Source organism: Nesoenas mayeri (genome assembly GCF_963082525.1).
Source record: "Nesoenas mayeri genome assembly, chromosome: 5".
Lineage (NCBI taxonomy): Eukaryota > Metazoa > Chordata > Aves > Columbiformes > Columbidae > Nesoenas > Nesoenas mayeri.
The window spans coordinates 34744483-34770481 of NC_137548.1; the positions used below are offsets into that span (position 1 = coordinate 34744483).

General features: G+C 35.9%; 2 protein-coding genes across 2 annotated transcripts in view; one reads left to right on the forward strand and one right to left on the reverse strand.

Moving 5' to 3' along the window:
• Positions 1-11955, forward strand: part of RYR3 (ryanodine receptor 3) — a gene marked incomplete at both ends in the record, with an annotated part of 242982 nt that extends 231027 nt beyond the window's left edge. Inside the window, 10 exons of the mRNA XM_080345568.1 lie at positions 1093-1135; positions 1692-1819; positions 2737-2797; positions 3886-4032; positions 5706-5840; positions 7887-8043; positions 9140-9204; positions 9316-9416; positions 11001-11052; positions 11860-11955. Of these exons, the coding sequence (XP_080201694.1) occupies positions 1093-1135; positions 1692-1819; positions 2737-2797; positions 3886-4032; positions 5706-5840; positions 7887-8043; positions 9140-9204; positions 9316-9416; positions 11001-11052; positions 11860-11955 (985 nt within the window). The remainder of the gene's footprint in view (positions 1-1092; positions 1136-1691; positions 1820-2736; positions 2798-3885; positions 4033-5705; positions 5841-7886; positions 8044-9139; positions 9205-9315; positions 9417-11000; positions 11053-11859) is intronic.
• A 986-nt stretch (positions 11956-12941) lies between these two features.
• Positions 12942-25999, reverse strand: part of AVEN (apoptosis and caspase activation inhibitor) — a gene marked incomplete at its 5' end in the record, with an annotated part of 99333 nt that continues 86275 nt past the window's right edge. Inside the window, 4 exons of the mRNA XM_080346083.1 lie at positions 12942-13309; positions 14258-14618; positions 16118-16213; positions 17841-17911. Of these exons, the coding sequence (XP_080202209.1) occupies positions 13197-13309; positions 14258-14618; positions 16118-16213; positions 17841-17911 (641 nt within the window). The 3' untranslated portion in view covers positions 12942-13196. The remainder of the gene's footprint in view (positions 13310-14257; positions 14619-16117; positions 16214-17840; positions 17912-25999) is intronic.

The following is a 25999-nucleotide window of genomic DNA, read 5'->3' on the forward strand; positions in this document are numbered from 1 at the left end:
CATCACATACAGTAAGACCATCAGAATGACTAGTTTCTGAGCACTGCTATTTATAAGACAGTTCAAGAAAAATACTTTTTTATGATCCAGTTGAAGATCAGGGAAGCTTTACTGATAAGAGAGAACACTATCTTTTCTCTTGCAGGTCAAAGTTGATGTATTTCCTAGTGTCTGTTGTAATATCACTCTTGAATAAAACTGTTTACTTATAGAAGCATCATGGTTGCTCACTGCTCTGAAAAAAAATCCAGGAATTTTCAATAAAAGAGACCCTGACACCTCAGTACTTAAGATTTAGTGCTTTGTTTCTTTCTCTTTTGTATAGGCAATAGCTTTTCTATAAATTACCCATGTGGACATGGCTGTTCAGAGGCAGATGATGCAAAATGCTCTTTAGTTGAACTGTCTTGCAGCTTAGAATTATAAATGTTTTTTACCTTGTCTTTCTTTGGGATGTCAGATCCAGTAACAACAATATGATAAACCTGAGAACAGACTTACCACTACCTCCTGTTTTTGCCAAATGATCTTAGCAATTTTCTAGGATTTTTAAAATATTTTCTGATTTGTAGTTTTATGTTGGCAAACTGTCTACTAGTTCCCAAGTGTTGAGCCTCTATTTGAAATGTAATCCAGTGAACTTAGAAATCATTTATGGTACAAGACTCTTTTATTTTCCTCTGAAAATCATTGTCTGTACTGATTTTATGGCTAGGAGCAATTAAGTATTTATTTTGGAGATGAATGATATTACAGTGGGTACCCTACTATTATTGAGTTGTTAGGCTCATTAGGTAATAATATTTAGCCTACTGTCCTTTTTTAGCCAATCATCATCTTTTTGGATGTGAAAAAGAAAAGAGGGGGGGAGGGGGAGTGGCTAGATTTTTATTTTGCAATGAATTATAATTAATGATAGCTGTTGTCCAGTGTAAAACAAACTGTTTTCATAATTCGAAGTCCAGTGTGTGACTGAATTAAATTGTACCAGAATCTGCAGTGATCAGGAACTACTTTGTAAAATTTTGTTGTTGTTGTTAAAGAACTTGTCAAAGTCAAATAACTTGAAATATCTTTGCCTTACCTGTGTAGGTCCTTTCCTAACAATTACTGGGACAAATTTGTAAAACGAAAGGTAGGCTTTTTATATTTCTATTATGTTAGTCACAGCAATAATCTGCTAGTCAGTTAATTCGGGTATCTGTGTGATATACTTCTGTACACATTAATATACAAATAATTGAGAACTGCAATTTGTTTTATGGAAGTCATTGTTGCGGTGTCTTGGTGAACAGGCAGCTGCAGCGTAGGTGGGAGGAGGGAGGAAGACACAAGGCTGTGCTTTCCTTCCCAGACTCGGGCATTCAAAATAACTTTGTGCTGTCACTCAGGCACACAGGTCTAATTTACAGTCATTGTCATCTTTAGGATACAAAGCCCCCTCATCCCTCTAAAAAAAGAAAAACATGCCATCTTAAATGATGGCAAATTATACCTAAGCTTTTAGATAATAGCCTTTAATGCTTCTATTTTCCTTTTTTCATGCTCCCCCTGCCTGGCTTCCTGGGAGTTCTGACTATTATAGTAGTGCTAATTGTGAGAGAGACTTTTTTTTTAAGTATTTTTTTAAAGTAGGGTGAATGTCACCAAGGTCCTTCTCAAAGCAAAAGTTTCTCTTCTTACATTCTTAGGTTATTAATAAGTACGGAGACTTATACGGAGCAGAGCGCATAGCAGAACTTCTGGGTTTGGACAAAAGTGCCCTTGATTTTAGCCCAGTGGAAGAGAGCGAACCAGAAGAGGCATCTCTGGTGTCATGGTATGATTTTGAGATTCACAGACAAATTATGTGTTGACATAACTGCACCATCAAATATAAAACCTGATTTTATATTGGAACTGCAGCGATGTTTTCCTCGGCATGGAAAACTCAAATGGAGAATTCTCCTTAATGTGGAAGTAAAACAAAAAACCTTCTTGTTTGTTCAAAAATAAACTTATACCTCTGTTATCTAAGTCAGAAAAAAATCATGAGTTGATGCTGAGTCAGGCAATCTTTTGTTTTAAACAATAATCAACGCAGCATTGTTTGGTTGGGTTTTTTAGGTGTTATAACACAGTTAATATATAAACCAAAAGACAGAAAAAGTATTGATAACAAATATGTAGATGCCAGGTATCTAGAAAAAAATGTTTTCCTGACTTAATCCATCAGTGAAGATGAGAGTTTGACAGTATCCAAGTCCCAGATGATTTAGGCTCCTACAAGAGTTTGGTTTCCTCGGTACTTAAGGCACACAGAAGGTTTTCCATTTGCGTGTGCTCTAGTGGCTAACTGAGTATTTGGAATCTTGCAGAAGGCATCCACTTTTCTCTCCGTAATTTTGGCAACATATTACACTAGACAGAACAACTTGTCTCTTGAATTCAATAATTTGGGTTCCAAATTTTGCTACTTTTGACAAGCATTTTAATTTTTGTAAGTCTGGAGTATGGCAGTATCACTTCTACTGAAATGACTCCACCAGTTTCAATGGTTTAGAAACTGTGCGTGTACGTAGAGGTAATGAATACTCATTATACAATGAATACATCACTCAAAAAATCAACAGGTAATGTATATCACCACCTTCAGCAAATAAATGTGAAGCACCAATCCTAGTTTGTTGTTTTTACTTAGAGAATTAATTACTTAATTTTGACATTGATGCATTTCAAAATTTTTGTATTTCCTAGGTTAAGTTCCATTGATACAAAGTACCACATTTGGAAGCTTGGAGTTGTTTTCACTGATAATGTGAGTATATTAGCCTATAAAATTATGCTTTGCTTTACTCCAAGAATGATTGTATGTCTTCCACCATCTGCTTTTATTTTAAACAAACATACACAAATAACATTGCATTACAGCGCCATTTTAAAATATTTTTATGGCTTGTGGTGTATGAAATTGCTTTAATTTATGTGATAATTGTCTTTTTGATTCCAAATGGCAGTAGGCATCTCCTCACCATTAATACAATGTCAGCATTTTGGAATTTAATGGTACATTCATTCAATTTTGTAGAAATCAATTTAGCAACCAAAGCTATCTTTTCTAAAATAAAGCACAGTCTACAGAAAGTTATCATTTTTTATTCTTGAAGCCTGTGTTTGCCATGGTTGGTTAATTATTTTCTTTCATACCTTCTCACTTGAAAGGACCATGCTTGCATTAAAATTCCCTTGTGTGTGTGTGTGTGTGTGTGAGTGAATTCTCTTTTTGCATCCTCTTGAGCATTCCCAAACAAACAAGAAGGCCGAGGTGAATCAAGTGAAGATGTATAAATTCATTGTGCCCGTAAAGCAAACTGAGCCACTGTTCTTCAATAAGAGCTTTCACATCAAAGTGGCTTCAGGTTCGCTGCCTGTTGAAAGCACAAGCTGCTTTATGTGTCAGGTTTTCTGGGTGTCCTGGTTGACATGGTCTGAGACTTAAACAGAGTGAAGTGTCTCAAGAGAAATACAATGTATTTTCTCTCCTCTGGAATCCATATTAAAAATTAAAGTATTGTGTAGCAAGCTCTCCAACCGAAACAGTTTAAAGGTAGGGGATTTTGATGTTAATAACATATATGCTGAAGACTGCCTTTAAATATATAAGATAGAGGTCTCATTAGCATAACTAAGCAATAAACACTCCTTAAATGAACAGTGAAGATGGTAAAAGACAGAGTAGGGCAGTCATTTTGAACATGTAAAATAGAGGTATTGCATTCAGACTGTGATTCCAATCAGATCATGATGGTATTACTTTATTTCGTGACTAGAAGTGAGCTATATTCTGAATCCGACAGTGCACATTAGCACCCGCTAACACTTCGTCACTGTTCACTTTCTCTGCAGTCGTTTTTATACTTGGCTTGGTACACAACTATGTCCATCCTTGGGCATTACAACAACTTCTTTTTTGCTGCTCACCTGCTGGATATCGCCATGGGTTTCAAGACATTGCGAACCATCTTGTCTTCAGTCACTCACAATGGCAAACAGGTTAGTGCTACATACAGAGCTTTGAAAATGAATGTGCTTTGTAACAGTACTGGAAAAAATTGTTTGGTACCTACGAAATATTGGAATGCAATCTATTTTGATCATGACTGAATTAAAGAACAGATCCTATTGTTTCTTCTGCAGCACATTTAATACATGTTAAATCCTTTGAAATGATAATAATCTATACCTACAGAGTGCTGATAGCTAAAGAAGGTTTGTCACAATAGAAAAATACAAGAATAGGAGTTAAGACCTAAGCAGCTACTCCTCTATGCTCAATGATTAACTGATTGGTGATAACTAATAAGAATTCACAATCTGTCCTCAGCTACAGCAGTAATAATGACTGGGCACTGAGATTTCAATGTGTTTAGAGCTGTGGGCATTTCACACTATGGAAAATGTTTATATGTCACTTTGTCATGCAAAAATCAGATTACTAAAATCCACTTCCAAAACTAATTGCCGAAACTTATGCAGGGAATCATTCTCTGGTTTCTAGAGGCTCTGTGTTCATAGCTAGCGTACCAACAAAACCCCGCAGCTTAACTCTGACATATCCTTTGTCTTTTTCCTGCAGAAATTGACCAATGGAAGTTTCTTCCCTTATCAGAAAAGGAAGTTTCTAAAGTAGTAAATGTGAGAATGTTTTCAGTGTCATTACACAAATTAAATCTCTGGTTTTATCCCCTTCTTTTTCCTCCAGGATGACCCAAGTCATTTTACTTTAATGATTGATATATTTTCTTTGAGATTTTCATATATGTAATACTCAAAACTGTTTCAACTCAAAACCACAGCTTTGAGTATGTATTGTTAACAAGGAAAGATTACTTTTTCTAATCCTGTTGCTTTTCTTGCTAGCAGTTATGAACATTGAAAAACAGCTGCATATTTTCAATGTAAATGTTCACTGTGGGAGCATACTTACACATCTGCAGAAAGTGATAAACTGACAATCAGGTTGTTGTTCAATACTCTTCCATTTATTTTAAAAGAGTAATATCAACTGTTGCACTTTTAAAAACAGACAGCCTTCAGTTACTCCTTTCCAGAGGTGAACCTTCACCAGCTCCAACAACCAATATTATCTAGTCTCATTAACTGACAAACTTTTTCACCTAAGGATCTTATTTGCCTAAAGGCAGGACTGGAAAATTACTTTCTCTTTGGTTATCTAAAAAGGGTTCTATCCGCTGTATAGATGGCTTTGTGAACCAGCTGTGGAACAGCAAATAGACTATGATAAGTCATAGTAAGGCCCAGCTGAAATTATTTATCAAATTAAATGAAGGGGTTTTTTAATAATTTAATTGTCACTGTATATACAGTTCTTCAATTTACTAGAATTTCACTTTTAAATTAAAGAGTGGAAACTTTGCTTCAGTGATATATAGTTTGTACGCATATAACTCAGAAAGATGGAAATAACCTCAATTTCTTGGTATAGTTTTTCCCTTTGATTTTCACATGAGAGCAGGGTAAAGTGACACCTCTACACTGATCCAAGCAATAGGGAGACCTCAAAGCTGCCCTAACTGCTCTCTTTAGTTTCCTTATCGGGAAAGGTACAATATGATACATTTCCAATACTTAATGCACTGAGCTATCATATCTCTTCGGACAAAATGAAATTAAAACCTACTTTCATATCATGTCTCCGTTCACAGCTTGTGCTTACTGTAGGACTCCTTGCTGTAGTAGTGTATCTTTACACTGTTGTGGCGTTCAACTTCTTCCGCAAATTCTACAACAAAAGTGAAGATGAAGATGAACCAGACATGAAATGTGATGACATGATGACGGTAATTAAAACATCACTAGTGTGCTTCAAATTTCTTCCTCAGTTTTCAAAGGGATACTTCAGATAAAATGATAAGCCGGGAGAGATGCTTTTTTCCTCAAATCCACGGGTCTCTTCTTCTTGCTATATGTAATTTTGAAAATGTGAATAGTCTTGAAATGCCCTCTGCATTCTCTGCTGGTTTAAACTTAACAGTCGATAGATGACACTCACCAGTATAGCAGGATATTCTGGACTTTCTGCTAAATACTGCGGATTGTGATTTGCTGCAACTCTTTCACATGAGAAGATGGCAAATCTTAAATTATATGGAGGAAATTTCATTACAAACTGGTCAGCCATGCAGAAACAGCTGTGTTGTTGTAGCACAAATAAACCCAGTTTGTTTCCAATGTTTGCAAGTGTGCAAGCTTTCCCAATCCTGATTTAGGTTATGTGAACTATATGATGCTATTAGCACTAGTTCTAAAACCATGCTCCAAACTGCTTCCAGTTAGTAATTCAGACATGAAGTAAGAAGCTGAGGGTGAGTAGAGGGAAATTAAGACTTATTATGGGTGATAATGTAATGCTACTAATTTCCCTTCTGATTTCCATCTGTTGCCACAGAATGTTATTTATATAATATTAAAAGATACTCTACAGTACGTTTTATGATATGAAGAGGACTTTATTTTCTTACTGTGTAAAGAGAACAGCACAAATTCAGGTATTAAAAATGTAATCTTCCGACTCTGTGGCCAGCTCCATTTCTTCCATGGAATAGTTACTCTCTGTCCTGTGTCATATGGCAAAGACAGAATGAAATACCTCAGAACAGAGGTGTGTCATAGGCTTCACAAAATGATCTTCCCTATTCTTGAACTTTCTTTCAAACACTGAGTGCAATTCAGATGTGCAAATGAGAGGAATTCTGGAAAGTGCCTAAGCATTATCATTTAACTGGTCCCTCTGCCAGCTGGATACAATGGTCTGGTCATAAAAAAGAGGGAGGAGTTATTCGAATAATGAAACTATATTACATTATAAACCACTCTACCTAGTGAGGCAAATCAATCCCAAGTTACATTTTTAAGTATGATTAAACAAACTAGTGCCAGCATCTTTCACCAAAAATAAAGTTGCATTATAAAAATGGATGTATAGTTCTGTTTAGCATTTGTTTATGAAAGATCAAATTTGTGAAGTTTTATGATTATTTAACACAAGCACTGCTGTCTCAAGTGACTTCAGAACACTGGCTGGGTTTAGAGATTTCCACTGTTTTTAACATACAATATGTGACTGAAGGTGCTTTACAAGATCCTGTATGTGACTCATACAGGAATATCAGTAGTTTAGCACTCCAGCAGAAGATTCCATTCTAATATACTTACATAGATAAATATCCAGATTTTTAAAGTTTTTTTCCCACGTAGACTTATATGTTCAAAATATATGACACACAGCGACGTTTTTGTAAAGTCCTTTCTTCCGCATCAAATAGAAGACAGGCTATGTTTCCCAGATCACAAGTAATTTATAGTATACTAAACCAGATATCTAGTATTGCAAAATGAAATTATCCAGAAAACACCTCAACACAGACAGATCTACCTGTTGTGAATATGTCACTATTTATTTTATGACAACATTTGCCAAAATTTCTAAACTCCATTACAAGATTTTAAAGCTTGTCCTCTGCTTACTCAGAGCAAGCTAGAACCTTAGGCATTAATATAAGGGGTAGAATATAATTGAATACAGTAACAGATACAAGAAAAATGCCCCCCAAGTGGTCTTAGTCTGTAAGTTAAGTCCTAGGGAGTGAGGAGAGAGTGATGCTGACTCCCCTTCTTACCAAGTGTACTTGAAGATGTAATCACATTAGTTAAAATAACAGATTTCTGGTGCAGTGTATGTGACATGTGAGGAATGTTATTATGTGGTTTTTGTTACTGTCACTTGCAGAATCATTCAAAACAAAACAAACAAAAAACCACACGAAACCTGAACACAATCAGGTGTTATGGTAAATATACCTGTAATTTGCCTCTCTTTTTTTTAGTGTTACCTGTTTCACATGTATGTGGGTGTAAGAGCTGGTGGTGGCATTGGAGATGAGATTGAGGATCCTGCTGGAGACCCTTATGAAATGTATCGAATTGTCTTTGACATCACATTTTTCTTCTTTGTGATTGTTATCCTACTGGCCATTATTCAAGGTACGGTCACTTACCTTAGTAGAGACTATTGGAATTTAGTTTGCTGAAGTTCTGCAATGCTATGTCTGTGTTTGAGGTAAATTTATCAGTATCGCGGTGAAGACTTCTTTCTGATCTGATAAAATAATTAATTCTGAAAGTAATGATTTTGTACTTAATTAATAAATAATGTATTGTCCCAAGTACTACACAAAGCACAAGGAACAGAACTTACCTGGGTTGTGGTGTCTATGAACACGCTGACAGTTACCTAGCAATGTGCAGGATCACTGTTCCACCTGTAATAACCATGTAACCTCGGGGAGCCGTGGTGTAGACACTTTGTGTCACACCTTTGGTTCAGAACCACCAGAGCTGGCTGGGGAACGGAGATGTTTCCATTGCAAAGGGGAAAGGACAGGGAGAAAGTCACCACGGCCACATACCCACTTCCTCTTTTCTTTAGAGAATGATCTGCAGTTTTAATGGGTTTACAGAGGACGAGACCTCCTTTCAATGACTGTCAGTATTCAACACTCATTGTATAAATCAACCTAAGACTGTCAGGCAAAAAAACCACTGTTTTATGGCAGTCTGGTAGCAAAGAAAAAATGTAATCCATCTGCACTGAGGAATACTTATGAATACTTCTAGTCCCGCTAATGATCCAGCACTATTCTTAATGCGTTGAAAGCAGAGGAACAATGCTTCAAATGTGAAGCAGTATCCCAAACTGGCCAGGAGGCTGCGGGAGCAGAGTTGTCTTTGTTGAACGAAAGTTGGGATACAAGAGTTCTATGAGAAGGAGATGAAAATGAATTTTTTTCATAGGAACAAAAGAGCTGAGATCATGGAAGCTTAAATTGACCAAAATTTAAGTACAGAGAAGCGTTTCCACTCTCAAGATTGTACTTCTTTGTAAGAGAAATTTTTCCTGCTAAGAGTGCAGTGTAAACAAATGTTGGATGTCTGGAAATTGATAGATAGTAACTTGAACTGTTCAACCTAAACATAACTACACTGACCTCCAAAGACAGTAGAGGATGTCTGACAGGTATTACTTGAAATATGAAAATTGCTAAGGACTAAAGTGTTGCTAATCTTCCATTTGAAATAGGTCTGATTATTGATGCTTTTGGTGAATTAAGAGACCAGCAAGAACAAGTGAAAGAAGATATGGAGGTATGAGTAAGCACATTACATTTTTTTATTACTCTATTCATCTAGATTGTTACCAGTTAAAATAGTGTCTTTGAGTTAAAATTATTTTGTAACCACAACTTGTGTTTCCAGACCAAATGTTTTATTTGTGGAATCGGCAATGACTATTTTGACACAACCCCACATGGCTTTGAAACACATACTTTGCAAGAACACAACTTGGCAAACTACCTGTAAGTATATTTTACTACTGGAATTATGATAAATAGACCTCTCAGCTCCAGAGTAATTTAGTGCACACACACATTGCTGACAATCCTAAAACAGAATTCCATAGAACTAAGGAATATCTCCATTCCTTTCTGGTCTCCCCTCCTCTGCTCCACACTGCTGGTGATCACCTTACATGAACTACCTTAGTGGAATGAGACCTGAAGGCACACCAACTCCTTATTCCTCTGGAAGGAAACCCAGATATGTGGAATGATAGGGAAGAACAGTTTAATAAGTTGCTTCAGTTTGGAAGTTTTGATTGTGACTTTTAAGGGCTTGATAACATTGATGAGACCATTAAAAAGTAGCCTCAATTTGACAAAAAGAAAACCCAAACCAAAATGTCAAGATTTAAAAAAAAAAAAAAAAAAAAAGCATTTCTGCAAGATTCTTCAAAGATAAGCTACCAAAAATAATGTACAAGTCTAATCCTATACTCCAGTGACAGTGCAGTTTTCGGAAACCTTGAAGCAATCAGGAGTTGTGTTTAGCTTGTTGCCCAGATTCCCGAGACAGTGATTTTCTACTTCCATTAGTATAATAAATACAGAGCAGATCAAAGAGGATATTTTAAAAGTTAAATTGGCGGCATTGGTTACTCGTACAATAACGATAATTATATGAGTGCCAGTAGAACCAAAGGAGCTGAGCTGGTGGTATCTATTAGCCTGGCTTTGGAATACTGCAGCTAAATTTTTGAAAGCCTCCTGGTGTGGAGGCGCATTATTCCTTGCATAGCAACTGACTCTGCAAAATCAATGCACATTACTTTTGTGAGGCAAATTTCCATTAACAGCCACAGTTTTACCAGTCTACAACCTCCAAGCTTTTCTTACTATATTAAATTGCTTAACTAGTATATGCGAACATGTAATTTACAGTAAATTAAAAAAGGCCATTTCCTTAATATTAGAATATACATTGAACAATCTTTCTAACCTGGTTGCCCTTTAACATTTCTCTAATTAAAGTCCTTACTTTACAATGAAAGCACTACCAAGTTTAATTCCAAATACACTGCATGAAATGTGGCTGACGAAGAGCTGTGTTACATTTAAACGGACCATTGCTAGTGCTCAACAGCTGTCCTCATCCCTTCAAACTCTCCATGTTTGGGTGAGCCCAGGTAGCTCACATAGGCTCAGCTTATGAGCTGTATGGCATTAAGCATTTGGTGCAGCTGAGTGTTTGTCACACTTCTGACTTCTTGCACAGTCTCCATAGTAACTTCTTCCAAGGTGAGATGGTGGAACATCTGTGTATAGGAGTTGGCATATGCCTAACCCAGGTATTGCTCCTAGCACTGAAATGAAGAAAATGCTAAATCACATTTTGCTACTTCCACAGATTTTACATCTGTTCACACTTCCACAGAAGTGCTGGAGGAAGAACTTTTCTCCTTTAACATAGGCAATTTAGACACCTAATATAATAACATCCTTTGCTGCTTGGTGTAATCTCCCTCACATTACCCCAGTCGAGGAGAGGTTAGGCAGAGATGTTACCTTTTCTGCATTAATACCCACGTTATGTGCTTGTTTCAGGTTCTTTTTAATGTATCTCATTAACAAGGATGAAACTGAGCATACTGGTCAGGTGAGTAGAAAATTATGGTTTTTTTCTTAAGATTATAGTGCAGCTTTTTTATCTTCTCCAGACTTGTAGCTGTGTACCACAAGGTGGAACTGATGTACCACCAAGGAGAGGAGATGATGTATGTCTTCTGCATGTAAAAGAAAATGAAGGGTTAAAAAAAACAGGGAGGGGATGAGCTGCAGAAGTGTGTTGTTCTGCCCAGCACTGAACTGCCAGAAGTCAGTTACTAGTAACCTTACTGTCATCTTATCTCTGAAATGAAACCCTGAAATATAACAGTTGTAGTTTATTCCCAAAAGACGAAGTAGTTACTATAGCCTAAATCCACACAAACACATACATATATATATATAAAAAAATATAGGTATATAGGTATATGGATGTGTGTATGTTATGTTTAGTGTTGTTAGGCCCTAAATGTAAATAAATAAATAGGAAAATAAATAGGATGGAATATATCTTCTTTCAAATAAGCAGCTGTTAAGCAAGCACTACAGAAGTACCTTATCCTTCAATGTTTTCCAAGCAAACTAAACCACATTTTATATATACAGATTGTGGAGATGTTTGCTCTGATATAACTAGACTGAAATTTACACTTACACAATTTTTCTAATAGGGTTTAAATGTCAGTAGTACTGAATCAAGAAAAGTGCAGAACAATATTTTCACAAATATTCTTGAGTTTCAATGTCTTCACAGTTCTGCTCCATAGTAACAGGCCCTGTACCTGATTCCTGGTAGAAGTTTCTCTAGAGCACTCACTGCAATGTGTCTGTTGAAATAAATACTCTTTATCATTTTTAGGAGTCATTTGTGTGGAAGATGTACCAAGAAAGATGCTGGGATTTCTTCCCAGCAGGGGACTGCTTCCGGAAACAGTATGAGGATCAACTTGGCTAATATCACAAAATAAATAATTTATTGATGAACTGTTAAGATCTAGTATACAAAAAAACTTCCTTTATTGTCATTGTGTAATTTCACAGCTTGTATTTGCTTTAAATGTCTTTAAACTTCAAGACATATATACAACTCGACACTATTTCATAAACTTTTTGTACCTACCGTATATGAACAGGTCTTCTGTTGGAACTTTACTGAGAAAAGAAAAAACTATGCCTGATGAACTTAAGCCTTCCAGTTCAAACACGGTCTGAAATTATAACAACTTCTTAACCACATCGTTAACCCAGTGTTTGGCAGTACACTTGAAAGGGCTAAAAGGTGTCTTAATTGCACATTAGACATTTAAGAACTTGAACATCAGAGGCCATGCCTCAGAAAAGATACTTTAACTAACTGCTGTTCAGTTTCCGCCCCCCAGTATTTGCTAGTGAATGTATTAAGATACAGCTTGAAATGCTTAAAGCAAAGAATACATTTTCAAACACTTTGTCAACCTTGAAACATTAAGTGCCTTAAAACCTCTGTAGACATAGCTATGCAAACTTTTTGTGTTAGTGTTCGACGAACAGATCCATTATTGCTTGTCTGTCTTTCTGTATGAAATTACACTTGAAGTTTGTTTATATACTACCTTCAATAACAGCTTATTAGATGCTGCTGTTAAAGGACATACACTGTTTCAAAATGAATACAATTAAAATCTTAGGCCAAAACAAAACAATGCTCGATGGTCACCTGCAAGTAGAAGTTACTAGGATTATGCATTTTTTCTTCTAATAAAAAGTGCCCACTGCAATAAAGTATTATAAACCAAATATTACCTTTGCTGTCTTCTTTCTCATTCTTCTACAATATGGAGATGTGGCATGGGGATGGTGACTAAAAATACACGTATTCATTGTTCATTCATAGCTTTATTTTAAGGACTACGTATAGCAAGTACAAGCTGAAATAAATGTGCTCTTCATGTGCTGTGTCATGCATCATTAGCGAAGAAACCCCTAATTAATTTCATCATAAATTTTACACCTCTATAAGAATATTAGTCTTAAACAATTTTCAGTTGCATCTAAATGAATTTTGGTTGCACAGAATTTAGGTGCTAGCAAAGAAAACCAGCTGTTTGTACACTAAACAAAGTGAAAAGATAAAGAAAACAATGAGCAGATAAAGGAAGATTGAACTTCCTACTTAATGCTTGCTATATTCAACTATTCATATAAGAAATTTGAGCTTCATGAAATCATGCTGTCCAGCCAGTCTTCAAGCTCTTCCTCAGTAACGTTTTTAGATGTACTCTGTTGTGATGCTGTACCCTTGTCTTTCGGCATGTCTAGTTTTAAAGAGTCTAGAAAAAGTGAAAAGAACAGAATTGAGTATCTAGAAACATTCCATACCAGCTCTTTGTCCCAGATCATTTTGCTTTTTAATGCACAGCTGACTCTATTTAATCTCTGTCTTGAAGTACAGCAAGTCATATTCCAAAAATAGTAGCAACAATTTAAAAAAAAATAAATAAATAAAAAGAGGCAGCTTGTTGAGCTCAACCAGAGCAATGTGGCTTCTGTCTGATTGAAGGAGGCAGGGCCTGGGCTGCAGCAGGTTCTATGTGACCGCCCCACCCCCGCCTTCTCTGTTCACAGTCCTGTCCGCTGCAGAGGAAAATCATACACGCTAAAAATTACTTTACAGAATTGTAGACTGGGGAGAAACAGCAAACCATCTCCATCATAACTGACAAACGCTAGTGTAACTGCTAGGAATGCAAACAAAAGGGTTTGCCAATTTTTCTGAAGTACAAAAATGTATATGTTTTGTTTCTGTACTAAATTGATTTTTTTTTAAATCAATACTAGTAAAGTGTGAAACCAGGATTTATAACAAGCCATCAGAAAGAGCTGTCAAGTCTTCTGTATACTATTAGCACAGTGAACTAAGGCCTGATAGTGTTACATAAAAACTTTATTTTATCTTCCTTTCACTAAAATTCTCCAGCCGTGCATTTATTTTTTTTTAATTTAAAATATTGCTGAATCGTAAGACCAATGCTCTTCTGCAGAAGAATTTCTCTTAATACTTAAAATGAACTGACAATGGCGAAACTTTAGTTCAGTGGGGAGTTAAAATTGAAAAGGAACAAATGGGTCAGAGAACAACCCCAGATAAATGAAAGGCAGTATGACAGAGGTAATGACAGCAGTACTGTTTGATGACTGGCTAATTGAGAGTTCAGAAACATCAGCAAAACAGAAATGGAAATTAAATAAGGGCATGCTGAGGAGAAGAGAAACCTTACCATTTTCCTTATGATCCATTTTCAGCTCTTTCTCAGTTGCTATGTTGTAGGATAATGCTCCTGACACCGGTCTGTTTTCTGTATCAATGGGAGCATCTAGATTTAGGAGAATATCTAGTTCTTCATCCAAATGGTCAGTCTCTTGCATTGATGGTGGATGAGCTCCCTGAAATGGTTCTCCTGCATTTGTCCTAGGAGCATTTTTGCTTCCAGGTTCTGATGGAGCAACAGAATCACCAACAGGATGAGAGGCCAGCACGGTTTCACGTTGAGCCAGAGACTGTCGGAACAGCGGCTCCCTCCTCTTGCCATCTTCAATGATTTTAGATTTCATCTGTGGGAGCTCTACGGGTGTTGATGCCTAAGAGTACAAGAACGAACTTGAGTCTTTCTAATGAGTAACCCCACTTTCACCATTCTAATTTGGATTGTAATTCATATTTCCTGCATTTGATCACTTAAGAAGGTACAATGAGTTTCAGCAGAATGTAATTCAGAAGTAAATGTAAACTAAAGTTATCTTGATAAGGCTTGTACAGAAACAACTACAAAATACAAAGACCTTTTATCCCTCATTATGGAAGATGAGATTGAATGCTATATCAACAAGTTCCTTTATTTCACAAACACTTCCTGGAGAGTTACTTTTCTTTAGTTCTGTAATGAAATCCCATCAATAGTCTGAATTTTGGAATTACTGAAGTCATAATTTGGCTAGAAATTTTATGCCATGTTACATCTTCTCTCCAAAATGCCATTCTTGAAACCACACTGTATTATAGGTCACTGAAAGTCATTTAGTTATAGTATATAGCTGTATATTTTGAAAAATGTTACCAAATTACAAAACATTATCATATAGTGAAACAAGAAATGGCAACTCATTAGTTAACCACGGAACACATTCTGATTTTATCAGGATGCCCCGGCATTTGTAACACTGCGGCATATCTTATGACCACATCACCAGCCAGAATTACAAGAAAAAGATTAAATGTCATAATACATGCTTTATAACCCTGATAAGAGTTCTAGTCATGGTCTTTAACTTTTAAGAAGAAAATTGTATTTGAAAGTAACATTTATTTGCAGAGTCTCTTAGACACCACATCTGCAGACATATTTGAGCTCTCTTGAGAAACAGCACAGTTGTGTCAGTCACCAAAGCACTTTGTGCAACTCCAAACAGAAGTAACATTTCTTCTGTAAGGGTCATGTTTCTTTGCCTTGATTGAGCAGGTAGATCTTTTTTTAAGAACTTTGGTTTTACACTCAAGTTTCGTTGGTTCATTTGCACTTATGAGTATTTTCTTTTTTACAGTCTGAAGAAACATTTTTTTCTTAAAATTCTCTTCCCTTTCTTTTTCTTCACCAGAGCATAAATGCATTTTCTTCACCTGTTTGATTGACAGTTCTACCTGTTCTAACACAGATGCAAGTTTGATTCATGGAATAAACATTTATGTTGATATTGGCTATTTAGAAGAATATATCACAATTAATTAAAATAATGAACAGAAAAGAATGGGAAAGCAATTTCAGAATTTTGCTGCAAGCTTTTAACAGCTGCTAACAAGAGAAGCATATAGACAAACCAGTGCAATCATTCCATGTCAAACACACAGATACCTGCCTTCAAATCTCATGTGCTGCACATCGAAGCATTTTTTTTAAAGCCAACAAGTCACAGACAGTACTGGCAAAGGGGTATCCTGCATTACCTGCCATTCGACATGCCAGTCTCAAGAAATGTATTTAATTATAAAATACATCCAACTTATGTTTGAAAACCAAGTTTAAAGTAATCATTCTTGCATAGATTATTTAACTTAAAATATTTACAGCATTTCACAGCATTACCTGCACGAGTTCAGCAGCTACATTCAGCCTCAGGTGTAGAGGCAATTCCTGAAGGGCCTGGACCAGTGACTGGCAGTCAACAGAAAGCGCAGAGAACTGAAACGTAGTTCAACACACAGCACATATGTATTAAAAAAAAAAATAACAGTGAATAATCTATTACATTCTCCTGTTCCACACATTCAAGGAATGTGAAGAACAATCTAATGAATACACAGCATCTAAAAGATATCTTCAATAATAGCAGGAATTTATAGTTTTAAATTACAGTTTCAAAGCAGTTTGGCTAAATTACCATATAAACACCCACAATGCAAATTATCACTTAAAGGTTTAAAAACAGAGGATGAAGTTTTAAACAAGGTATATATGGAACGTTCCTTAGACAACGCCTTGAAAATCCAAAGTAGGAAACAGTTCTGCAAGTTGACAATGATATAACAGGCTTTTCCAACTCAAACATCTTTGAATCTGTGAAGCCTATTTCCTAGGAAATATCTAGTTATTCTGCAACTATTTTTATGCCTTTTCTGCTTTATTTTGTTTCATTGTAATCACTTCAGTTTACAATTCTGTAATAGCTTCTTGTACATAATGTATAGACAGGTGAAGAACTTGAGACAGGTGAGCCAAGAGGCAAAGGCAAAGAATTTGGCAAAGTGCATCTAGGATGAAAATAAGACTCAGATCCAGCTTTCAGGAGAAAGAAAGATGGTCAGAAACAAAAAGGAGAGAACAGGTTGAAGACCAGAGACAACATGAAAAATTAGATAACGCCGTGAAACCATCTGGGCCAGGCTCCTGGACTAAAATAAGAAATTAAAGGATGAGCAATGGTGGCCAGTGCAGTAAACTATTTCAAACTGATGTAAGATCAGTGAGAATCAGTAAAGAGTTTGAAGCAACTGATTTGGAGGAGGCAGGACAAATGCCTGCAGCTTGGTAGGGACAGGGGCAAAAGAACGTGCCCACCCAACACACCACCAGTTCCTGGCGAGCAAGAGTGTGGGACCAGAACTGCACAGATGCGTCATGGGCAGCCAGAAGAGTATTTGTGAAATCCACTGGCAACATCCTTCACTCTGCTTACAAGGGCTTTAGCCATTCAGAAACTAATTAATGCTTTCAAATCACCTAAATGACAAGTCTATGAGGAAATTATCAAGACGTTAATATTCTGGATATTGACATCCTACACACTGGGAGCAGGAGGAACCGATAAGAAAAGAATAAACAGTCATTGAAAGACTGTTTTTCACTGAACAAACATATGATGGTTTAAACAAATGCTGCACTTGATTTTATTAGCTCATTTTAATTTGACTTTGCAACTTTAATGTACCTTTAAATTTCACTTCCCAGGGAATAATTATTGTCAATAATTTAGGAAATAAATTGCAAACTTTAAAAATTTGAATATATATGTATGTTTCAAGAGACACTCAAGCACAGTTACCCTTATTTTCCCTTCAGTAGATAGATTTGCTTGTACTTTTCTTCCAATGCTACTTAAACTCCTAGCCTGCTGCTTTCATTATTTTTCATTGTGGGGAAAAAAAAAAAAAGGATAAGATCGAAGAGCCTCCAGCATTAGAGATAAATGAAAAAAACATATACAAAACAAAGGGTGTTATTAAACAATTCGTTGCTGAAAGCACAACTGCCTAGGTATTCTTTGCAGGGGATCATCCATACAAACTCATTTGAATGATAATTTTGTTACCTGCTTATGGCATATGCTTTCTCTATCCCATTCTTTCTCATCAGCAAATCGGAATTGCGTAAAGGAATCTCCTACAGAAAAGAAACAGAAAAAATATTAAAAAACAAACAAACAACAAAAAAAACCAACCAAAACCAAGAGGCTCTCTCCAAAGTTCCCAAGAAATAAATTCAATCAATAAAAATTATGTCTTAAAAAAATTTGCATTTAACTTCAGTGCTGCTTGCACTCAAAATATTAAACTTTACGCCAAAGTACTATAGAAAGAATTTTCTATTTCCTATTTGCAAAACAGTACTGAAAAAGGTGCAACAAATTCAAAATTAATGAGGAAGTTGTAGGTACCATATTAACAAGTAGTATTTTCATGGCAAAGTTGAATATGTACAGTATTCACAGAGTACATTTTTCATTAACAGCTCTGAATGTGCTATAGATAGACCTTCTCTATCACCATGCAAATCTCTCAAAATGGATTATAAATATCCCAAAAAATCAGTCTGTACAGACCAAGTAAAGATTTCTTGTTGTCTGGTAGCTAAATTCCCCAGACTCTCTCTTCCATGAACTTTTCCCTACTCCAGCATGCCATCAAAAAAAGTCACTGATCCCTAAACTTCATATGCATAAGGGACTGAATTAAACTTTATATAGGGCTAATTAAGCTACATAAGTAACCTTAGTTACACAGGATCTTCTAACCTCCTACCATGTTCTTCTAAGACACAAGGAACTTCCTCTTACTACAAAGGGGACTTGGCTTATTATTTTGTTCTAGATGTGGCATTTCTATGGCAGTACCATGTGAAATACATTCCTCTGAGTTTATTCACCGAAAAAACACAACCAACCAACCCAACAAAAAACCATCATACAACAATACTAGGAACTCAAAAAAATTAGTAAGGTATATGACACACAAAACCTGAAAGACTAGGGTTGCAAGATGATGGCCAAAGGTCTAGAGTACCAGAGAGCAAAGATGTTGCTGATGCAGAGTGTGGGACACCCACCTTCTTGACCATGCCGTTTGAGAACAAAGAGCAGTTTCAGCAGCTCTATTCAGCAGCTCTCAGGTAGCTGAGAAGCAATAGCTCGTTCTTTCCACATGGGCTACAGGAAGTTTTCTATGACACTACCAACAACTGAGCATTTAACTTCCATGTGATTCTCAGTTTCCTGCCTGCCCATCACACCTCTGACAATTCCCAAATCATGCCCTTAGTCCTTATACAAAGTCTCAACATATAATGTGCTGTCCCCAAAACTGGTTTCTTTTCCATTGTCTGCTTGTACCAAGAGCTGAGGGAGATCAGCCTTTCAGCAGTTCTACTCAATATTGCAACCATCGGCCAGCTTCTGTTTTGCAAACAGAATGAGTAAGTACCAAAATTGGCATGCTTCTTTGCCAAACACAAAAGGGAGCCCCAACTATCTCCAAGCTGGAAGGTAAAATTAATTGGCCGTGGCTTTTTTTTTTTTTTAACATTTAAAGTGCGTGTCTAAATCATTGCATTTCATGTATGCTCCTTGGGTACGCAATGCACTCACGTACCTGATGCAGATGCATACTGTGTGCCTGACATGTTCATCATCGTCATCTTCAGAACCATTCCAGGAAGAAAGTGACCTTCTCAGCTGAGCTTTTATATAGGTATTTATGACCACTACCATGTTCAGCTTGAATTTGCATCTCCCTATTTCCATTAGGCTTATCCAATATTGTTCAGCATTATGGGGTTGACATCCAGCCTTACCTGACCAGCGAGTCTTTGGTTTACATTCAACTCCTCCAGATATTACCATCTTAAAACAGCTGAAGTCAAACAGCATAAGTGCAAATAATTAAAACTAAGCGCTCAAGTTAACATTTAGTTATCTAAGAAGCAGCCTAATTTTGTAAATGTTTAGTTCATACAATTCACAAACACCAAGTTCCATGACCACTGGGTATGCTCAGCAGTATAGGAAAATAAGATCCTTTGTTCCTGTACCCATCAGCAGATGAAAATACTTCACTGGCGCACTCACAGCTGACTCACTGCTGACAAATATGCTGCCTTCCTCATTGTGCACAGCACAGCAGTAAATAAAGCTCTGTGTTTCAAAACATCTAAAATACTGTTAACGAGTAATAACTGAAGCTGAAAATTAAAGAAATCCAAATTCATTCTTCAGTCTCATGATTTTAAAATGGGTATGAAAATGTGCAAATTAATTGATGTTTTAACAGCTCATATTTTAAAGGGTCTGTTTAGTAACATATACAAAGAAGTTTCATTGAAAAATAGTTCAACCAAGTGATCCTCAAAGTCTTCATACCATTAGAAAAAAAGGCATAAGTTTTTTCATCCAACATCCCCAAGACTCTTTCAACTATTTCTCATGCTGTCACAGAGGAAATAAGAGTTTCCTCTGCTCTTATAAAGGAGCAAGATTAAACTAAGGGATTAATCAAATGTTTTTGGTATCTGAGAATGACCAGATGCAAAGCAGCTAAACAAACCCACTTCATCAGGAAAATCGTCTGGGATCAAGAACTGGTTTATGATTCTCCACACTCACAAAGTTGGTAATAATAGATCCTCACTTTCATATTGTATTGCTGAATTAAAGGCTATGACTTAAACTGCAGTTTAACTAGGCTCTTTAAATCAGTTAACAAAGCATGCCTTTCAAATGGAAAAGCAATAACTACAATTCACAGTAGCACATTTAATGCAAATTAGGTTAATGAGAATGTTGGTCTAACCAATTATCTTTTCACAAATTCCTTTACCCTGAAAATAACTTCCTTTTATGCCATGAATACTAATCAAACGTTTTGCAATGACTCCAAGTTCCTTCCAACATAAAAAATACTTTTATTCACGTGAATAGGTTTTATGTTACTTACAAATATCACTTGGTCTTCACCTACAGAGTAGCCGAAAATAATGCATTCAAGTAAACCTCACACACTGTCCCTGGTAACATTCATAATAAGACTTAATATTGTTTATTGTATAAATTGTAACTTTATTATGAAAGAACAGCAGATCTAAAGCACCATGCTTTCCTAACACTTTAATATATTTTGAAGCTAAATCAATTGATTTAAATATAACATGTTTCATAGTCTCATTAGCCCAATTGTGTCTTCATACAAATATTCACTGAATAACAGAATCAAAAAAATCCTACCTATAATCTGTAACAAATAATTTCCAATCTGTGAAATTATGAGTCTACAAATTGAAAAAAATGGGGAAAAAGTGGTTTTCAGTAGGAAAACGGACAGATCAGTGGAGTGACTTTATTTATTTTAACCCTCTCATTAAAAACAAAATACATAAAACATTACTGAAGACAGGAAAAATATTCTACAGTCTTAGAGATTTTTCCATTAGAGAGGGGAACAAAGAATCAATGTAATGGGATCCTTCTAAGACTGACGTGACTGCAGCAGAGCACCACCAGGGCAAATACGAGAGTCTAGAGTCATTTTTTTTAATCAGAAGTTACCTTCTCCTAAATAAGCACCAATAATTTTCATAATTTGATAATTTTGAAGTTTTCCAACCTTTGTTCATCTCCCATTTACATTATTTTGGGAATTCAAGCCTCTGTGTACAAGTCTGTTTGCTCAGCTAAAGAATATGCAATACATTTATGATGGCAGAATGCAGCTGAACCAAATAAACCACAACAGAAAACTACAACTTAGTTACCTTCAGGAAGTTAACCTAACCTAAAGTATCTCAAAAGCACCCTCTATCTACTATCCTACTCAAAGTTCTTCTTGAGTTATGAAACTGAGAAGATTCTTTCCAAAGAAAGTCCATCTTTAGAACAGATTTTAAGCAATTCTGCAAGTTTACCTTGCAAAAGATCCCTTTACTCTCTGTATTGATCCCCAGGTCATCACTATTTATGAAGGATGTAATATCAAAACAAGCTACCTGCCTGTTCCACCAGTCTTCTTCGTAAGCTGCAATAAGGCAGGAAGAAACACTTTCTTTTCAAGGAGAAATAAGAACCAAATCCTCCAATCTAACATTTTTTTTCTGCAGGGAAAAACAATCTGGATTGTAGTTTAGGCATGAATGATGCTGGAAATTTTATCCAACGTCAATAGTTTATAGAAGACTGACCAACTCTCTTGAGGAATATAAGCAACATATTCTTTCCCTTTTAATAGCACACAACTTGATGCAGCAGGTGCAAGAGAAGACAGAAGTCTATAGATCAAAGAAAAGGCAGGCATCTACTAAGAAATGAATTTTGAGCTAACTTATGAGCACAACAAGAAAACTAAAGCTTACCAGTCTTTGGGGATTGATTAGGTGTGAGTTAATCTTTCTCAAACTGGAGAAAAAAGCATGAGGAAGAATTCCTACCCATCCATGCCATAGCTTGCTCTAACTAGAAGATTTTGAGAACAGCCTGGAAATAGTAAGAACCACAGACTGGGTGTTTTTGAACATCATCAGAACGAAAAGGTATCTTTTCTCCTTGCACAGTGTTTCCACATAGTGTGATTTATATATATGATTTTATATATATCTACTTTTATATGTAATATTTACATTAATTGTCTATCTACAATTAATGCTCATTTTATATAAAAATCTCTTTGGATAAATACTGCTGAAGATTTCCTTTTATAGGACATCTAATAGCTTTCCTTTTTTTCTCCTTTGGAAGGAGACTTACATATACACAAATTCATGATAAGTATTCTTCCAAAACTAGGAACATTGTACATTCTGCAAAGGTTTTATATGAATGACTTTTATACACATCATAAACACAACCATCCAGATACACTAATTCTCCCACAATGAGGTAGCCTATAATACTGAGAAACAGACTTCTGGAAGACACAAAGATTCCAAAGACTCTTCATAGCAGCTCTAATAACATCACTAATTTCTACTTCTGCCTTTTTAATTCCTCTACTTTGATAGAGTACACACTGTAACTATTATCTTTTCCTATGACTAAGGCTGCAATGTTCTACTCATGCAATTTGCCACGAGCATAGATTGAGTAATAGCAATTTTCAGAATATGAGAATACAAAAACAACAGATAAAGACCCTGTAAGAACTCAACATCTATTAATTTTATTCAGATATTATTAAGATCAATATATCACAAGTCACTGCAAAGTCTGTCTTTTATGAAGAACACGACAGGTATTTCCAAACAACATACCTTCACCACAAATGCTTTAGCACAAGCTACATTTCTGCCTGTTCTGCTGCTCAACAGTAGGTCACACAGCCATGTAGTACAAACTACAGAAGGTTTATGCAATGGCTCAGCATAACGATTCTAATTACCAGCAGAACACACATATCTAAGAAAATATTTTAAATAACACTCTTCTACTGATATCAGTACAGAATTCCTGAGCTCTGTGCAAACATTCAGATGTCAAGGATATTTGTAGCCTGCACTGCAAACTATAAAGCATATTTGTAATCAAATTCAAAAAAAGAACAATACCATAAATTAATTCCTTGACACAACTACACTAGTACTACTAGTTACAATTTGAAAAGTAAATACGTGAATTTGACCAAACAGCAGGATCAAGGCTAAACGCCGTCCTCAAAATGTAAAACGTGTTGCAGATAAATGAGTAAGAAGGAAGAATCTTCAGAAATTAGTGCTGCTTCTGGAACAAGGAGTGTCTATTCAAGAAGAACAGAACTAGTGTAGCATATAGAGGAACTGCAGCCTATCAAAATCACAGTCAGATGCCAGTTTTTCAAATGAGGATCAGGGTGAAACCAAGAAGTGCCAAAGAACAACAATGTTTCTTTAAAAAAAAAAAAAAATCATTTTTTCATATTAAAAGCAGAGGTTAACAAGAGTCAAAACACGAATACAGTACAAATAAAATGACATTTGAAGAGGGTCAGAAAAACAAACAGTGGTACATATGCTTCTGCATGAACACCAGGTAACTAAGAAAGTGGAATGCCTTTGAAGCCTTTATTGCTTCCAGAAGTTAAATGACAACACAGAAATACAGGGAGCACTGAAAGGAAGACCGAGGAGGACAGTGCAATACCAGTTCCATGTGCTTGATGGACAAATTGGTAGAAACTATAAGAAATTTAATGGATATGTGGATAAATATAATATTTGAGGGAAGAGTCAACATGGCATTTGAAAAGGAAAATTCTGCTGCATGATCTAAGATGATTTCTGGAAAGAAGCAAAAAAAAATCATGCACATAAGCAAAATCTAGCTGTTGTAATTTACATGTGTTTCCAAAAGCTTTCACTGACGTCCCACTCCCTTTTCCACCCAAGACTTCAGAGCAGCAAAAAGAAGAGGAGGCTTTATATGAATACATAATTCCCTAAAAGTAGGAAGAAAATGAGTTAATTATCAATTTTTACATTAAAAGCAACCACCACTGCAGTTCTCTGGGGTCACATCTGTTTGACTTCTTCACTCAATTAAAAGAGAAGAGAAAAAAAGATGAGAAAACTGAAGTAATGAAGTTTGCTGATAATACTGAGCTTCTCATGTTAGTGTAGATGAAAGTAGGCTGTGGAGAATGTCATAAGAACTTCACAAGATTGAGAAAGTAGATTTTAAAATGGCAGATGAAACTCAATGCCAAAAATGCAAAATGCTGCAATTTTAACTTCATGTACAAAATAAATTCAGAGCTGACCAACACCATCCAGAATCAGAATCTCAGTGCTCTACAGTGCTCAAAGAAAGAAACTCTTTGGAACTATTAAAAAAGCAACCATGAACAACACACAGAACACAATTACATCCCTATCATGTATTACTATCATGAACACTGTGCAGTCTTGGTTTCCTGTATGAGAAATTTAGTAACTTAAGCCAAGAGAGAGGAGCCCAGGGAACATGACAAAGATCTAAAAATCATGAAAGGCATAAAAAGAGCAGAAAAGGACTCACTGCTCATTGTCTCTTCCCAAAGAAGACCTAGAGGCATCAAATGAAGCCAGCAGAGAATGCATTCAAAACAAAAAGTGGCAAATCTTTATAAATTGAGGCCATCAGATGGTGCGGATGCCACAAGTTTCCACAGATGCAAGGAGGGATATAAGATAAATATTTTCAAATACAAAGATTCTACATCTGGCTCGGGAAGTCCCTGGGACATAAATTGTTGCAGGTATTTGGGAAAGTAGCATATCACAGATCATGTTCAGGTGCCTTACCTCAGGTGTCTCCAGGTGGACTCTTGGGTCTAATTCAATAGAAACAACCTTAAATTAATTAATTTTTTTTGCTACTTGTAGAGTTCTTTCTCTTAATTAGTTGTCTTCCACAGGAAAAATAGGAAGGAAAAGTAGGTAATGCACAAATTTATTATAAATCTCTACCTAAGAGTTCATTCAAGTCAATGCACATTTTAATATCTGCAGGGTGTATAAGGAGCCAGCAGACAGCACGACCATACAGGAAATGGTATAAACAGCATCAGACTCTCTCTGCTTTCTAATTAGCTTTTCCACATTTTCTTAAATGTATCCCTATATGTAATTTTTATTAAATATTTAATGATTATAGCTTAGAATGCAACAAAAGCGCAGAATATTAAAACAAAATGCATTGAACAAAAAAGTATATTTAAAATTTCACCCAAATACAGTAGCCTGATGTGGCTCTTCATAAGTACCAATCCCATCTTCTCCATTATTCACTTTTTTACTGAATAAACAATAAAATAATATTTAAGTGTCAAGGTACTGATTTCCCCATAGGTTAACCTTAAACCTTTCATTAAATTTAAGCTAGTCACCTTAAATATTTACATTTTTCCTGATGCTTTATGACATTTTTCTAGCATCAGTTTTTTCAGGTCACTCATTTATAACATACTTAGTGATTTTTAAATGTCACTGCAACCAGCTTGCTAGATTCGACAAAGTATAAAAATCCATAGATCATACTGGTTTTTGAGGCTGAAAAAAAGGGGCAAAGATCACCACCTAACTTAATACATAAATACTCAAGACCAAATACTTTTTTTGGTTTTTCATAGCATCAGTATGACGCAGCAGGAAGTGAAATTAGTGATTTTCTCTGGGACAGGGACAGACAATTCTCCTTTGAGTGAAAGGGAGAGGACTCACGTATTAGCACAAGACTGGACACAACAGAGGAAAAAGTAG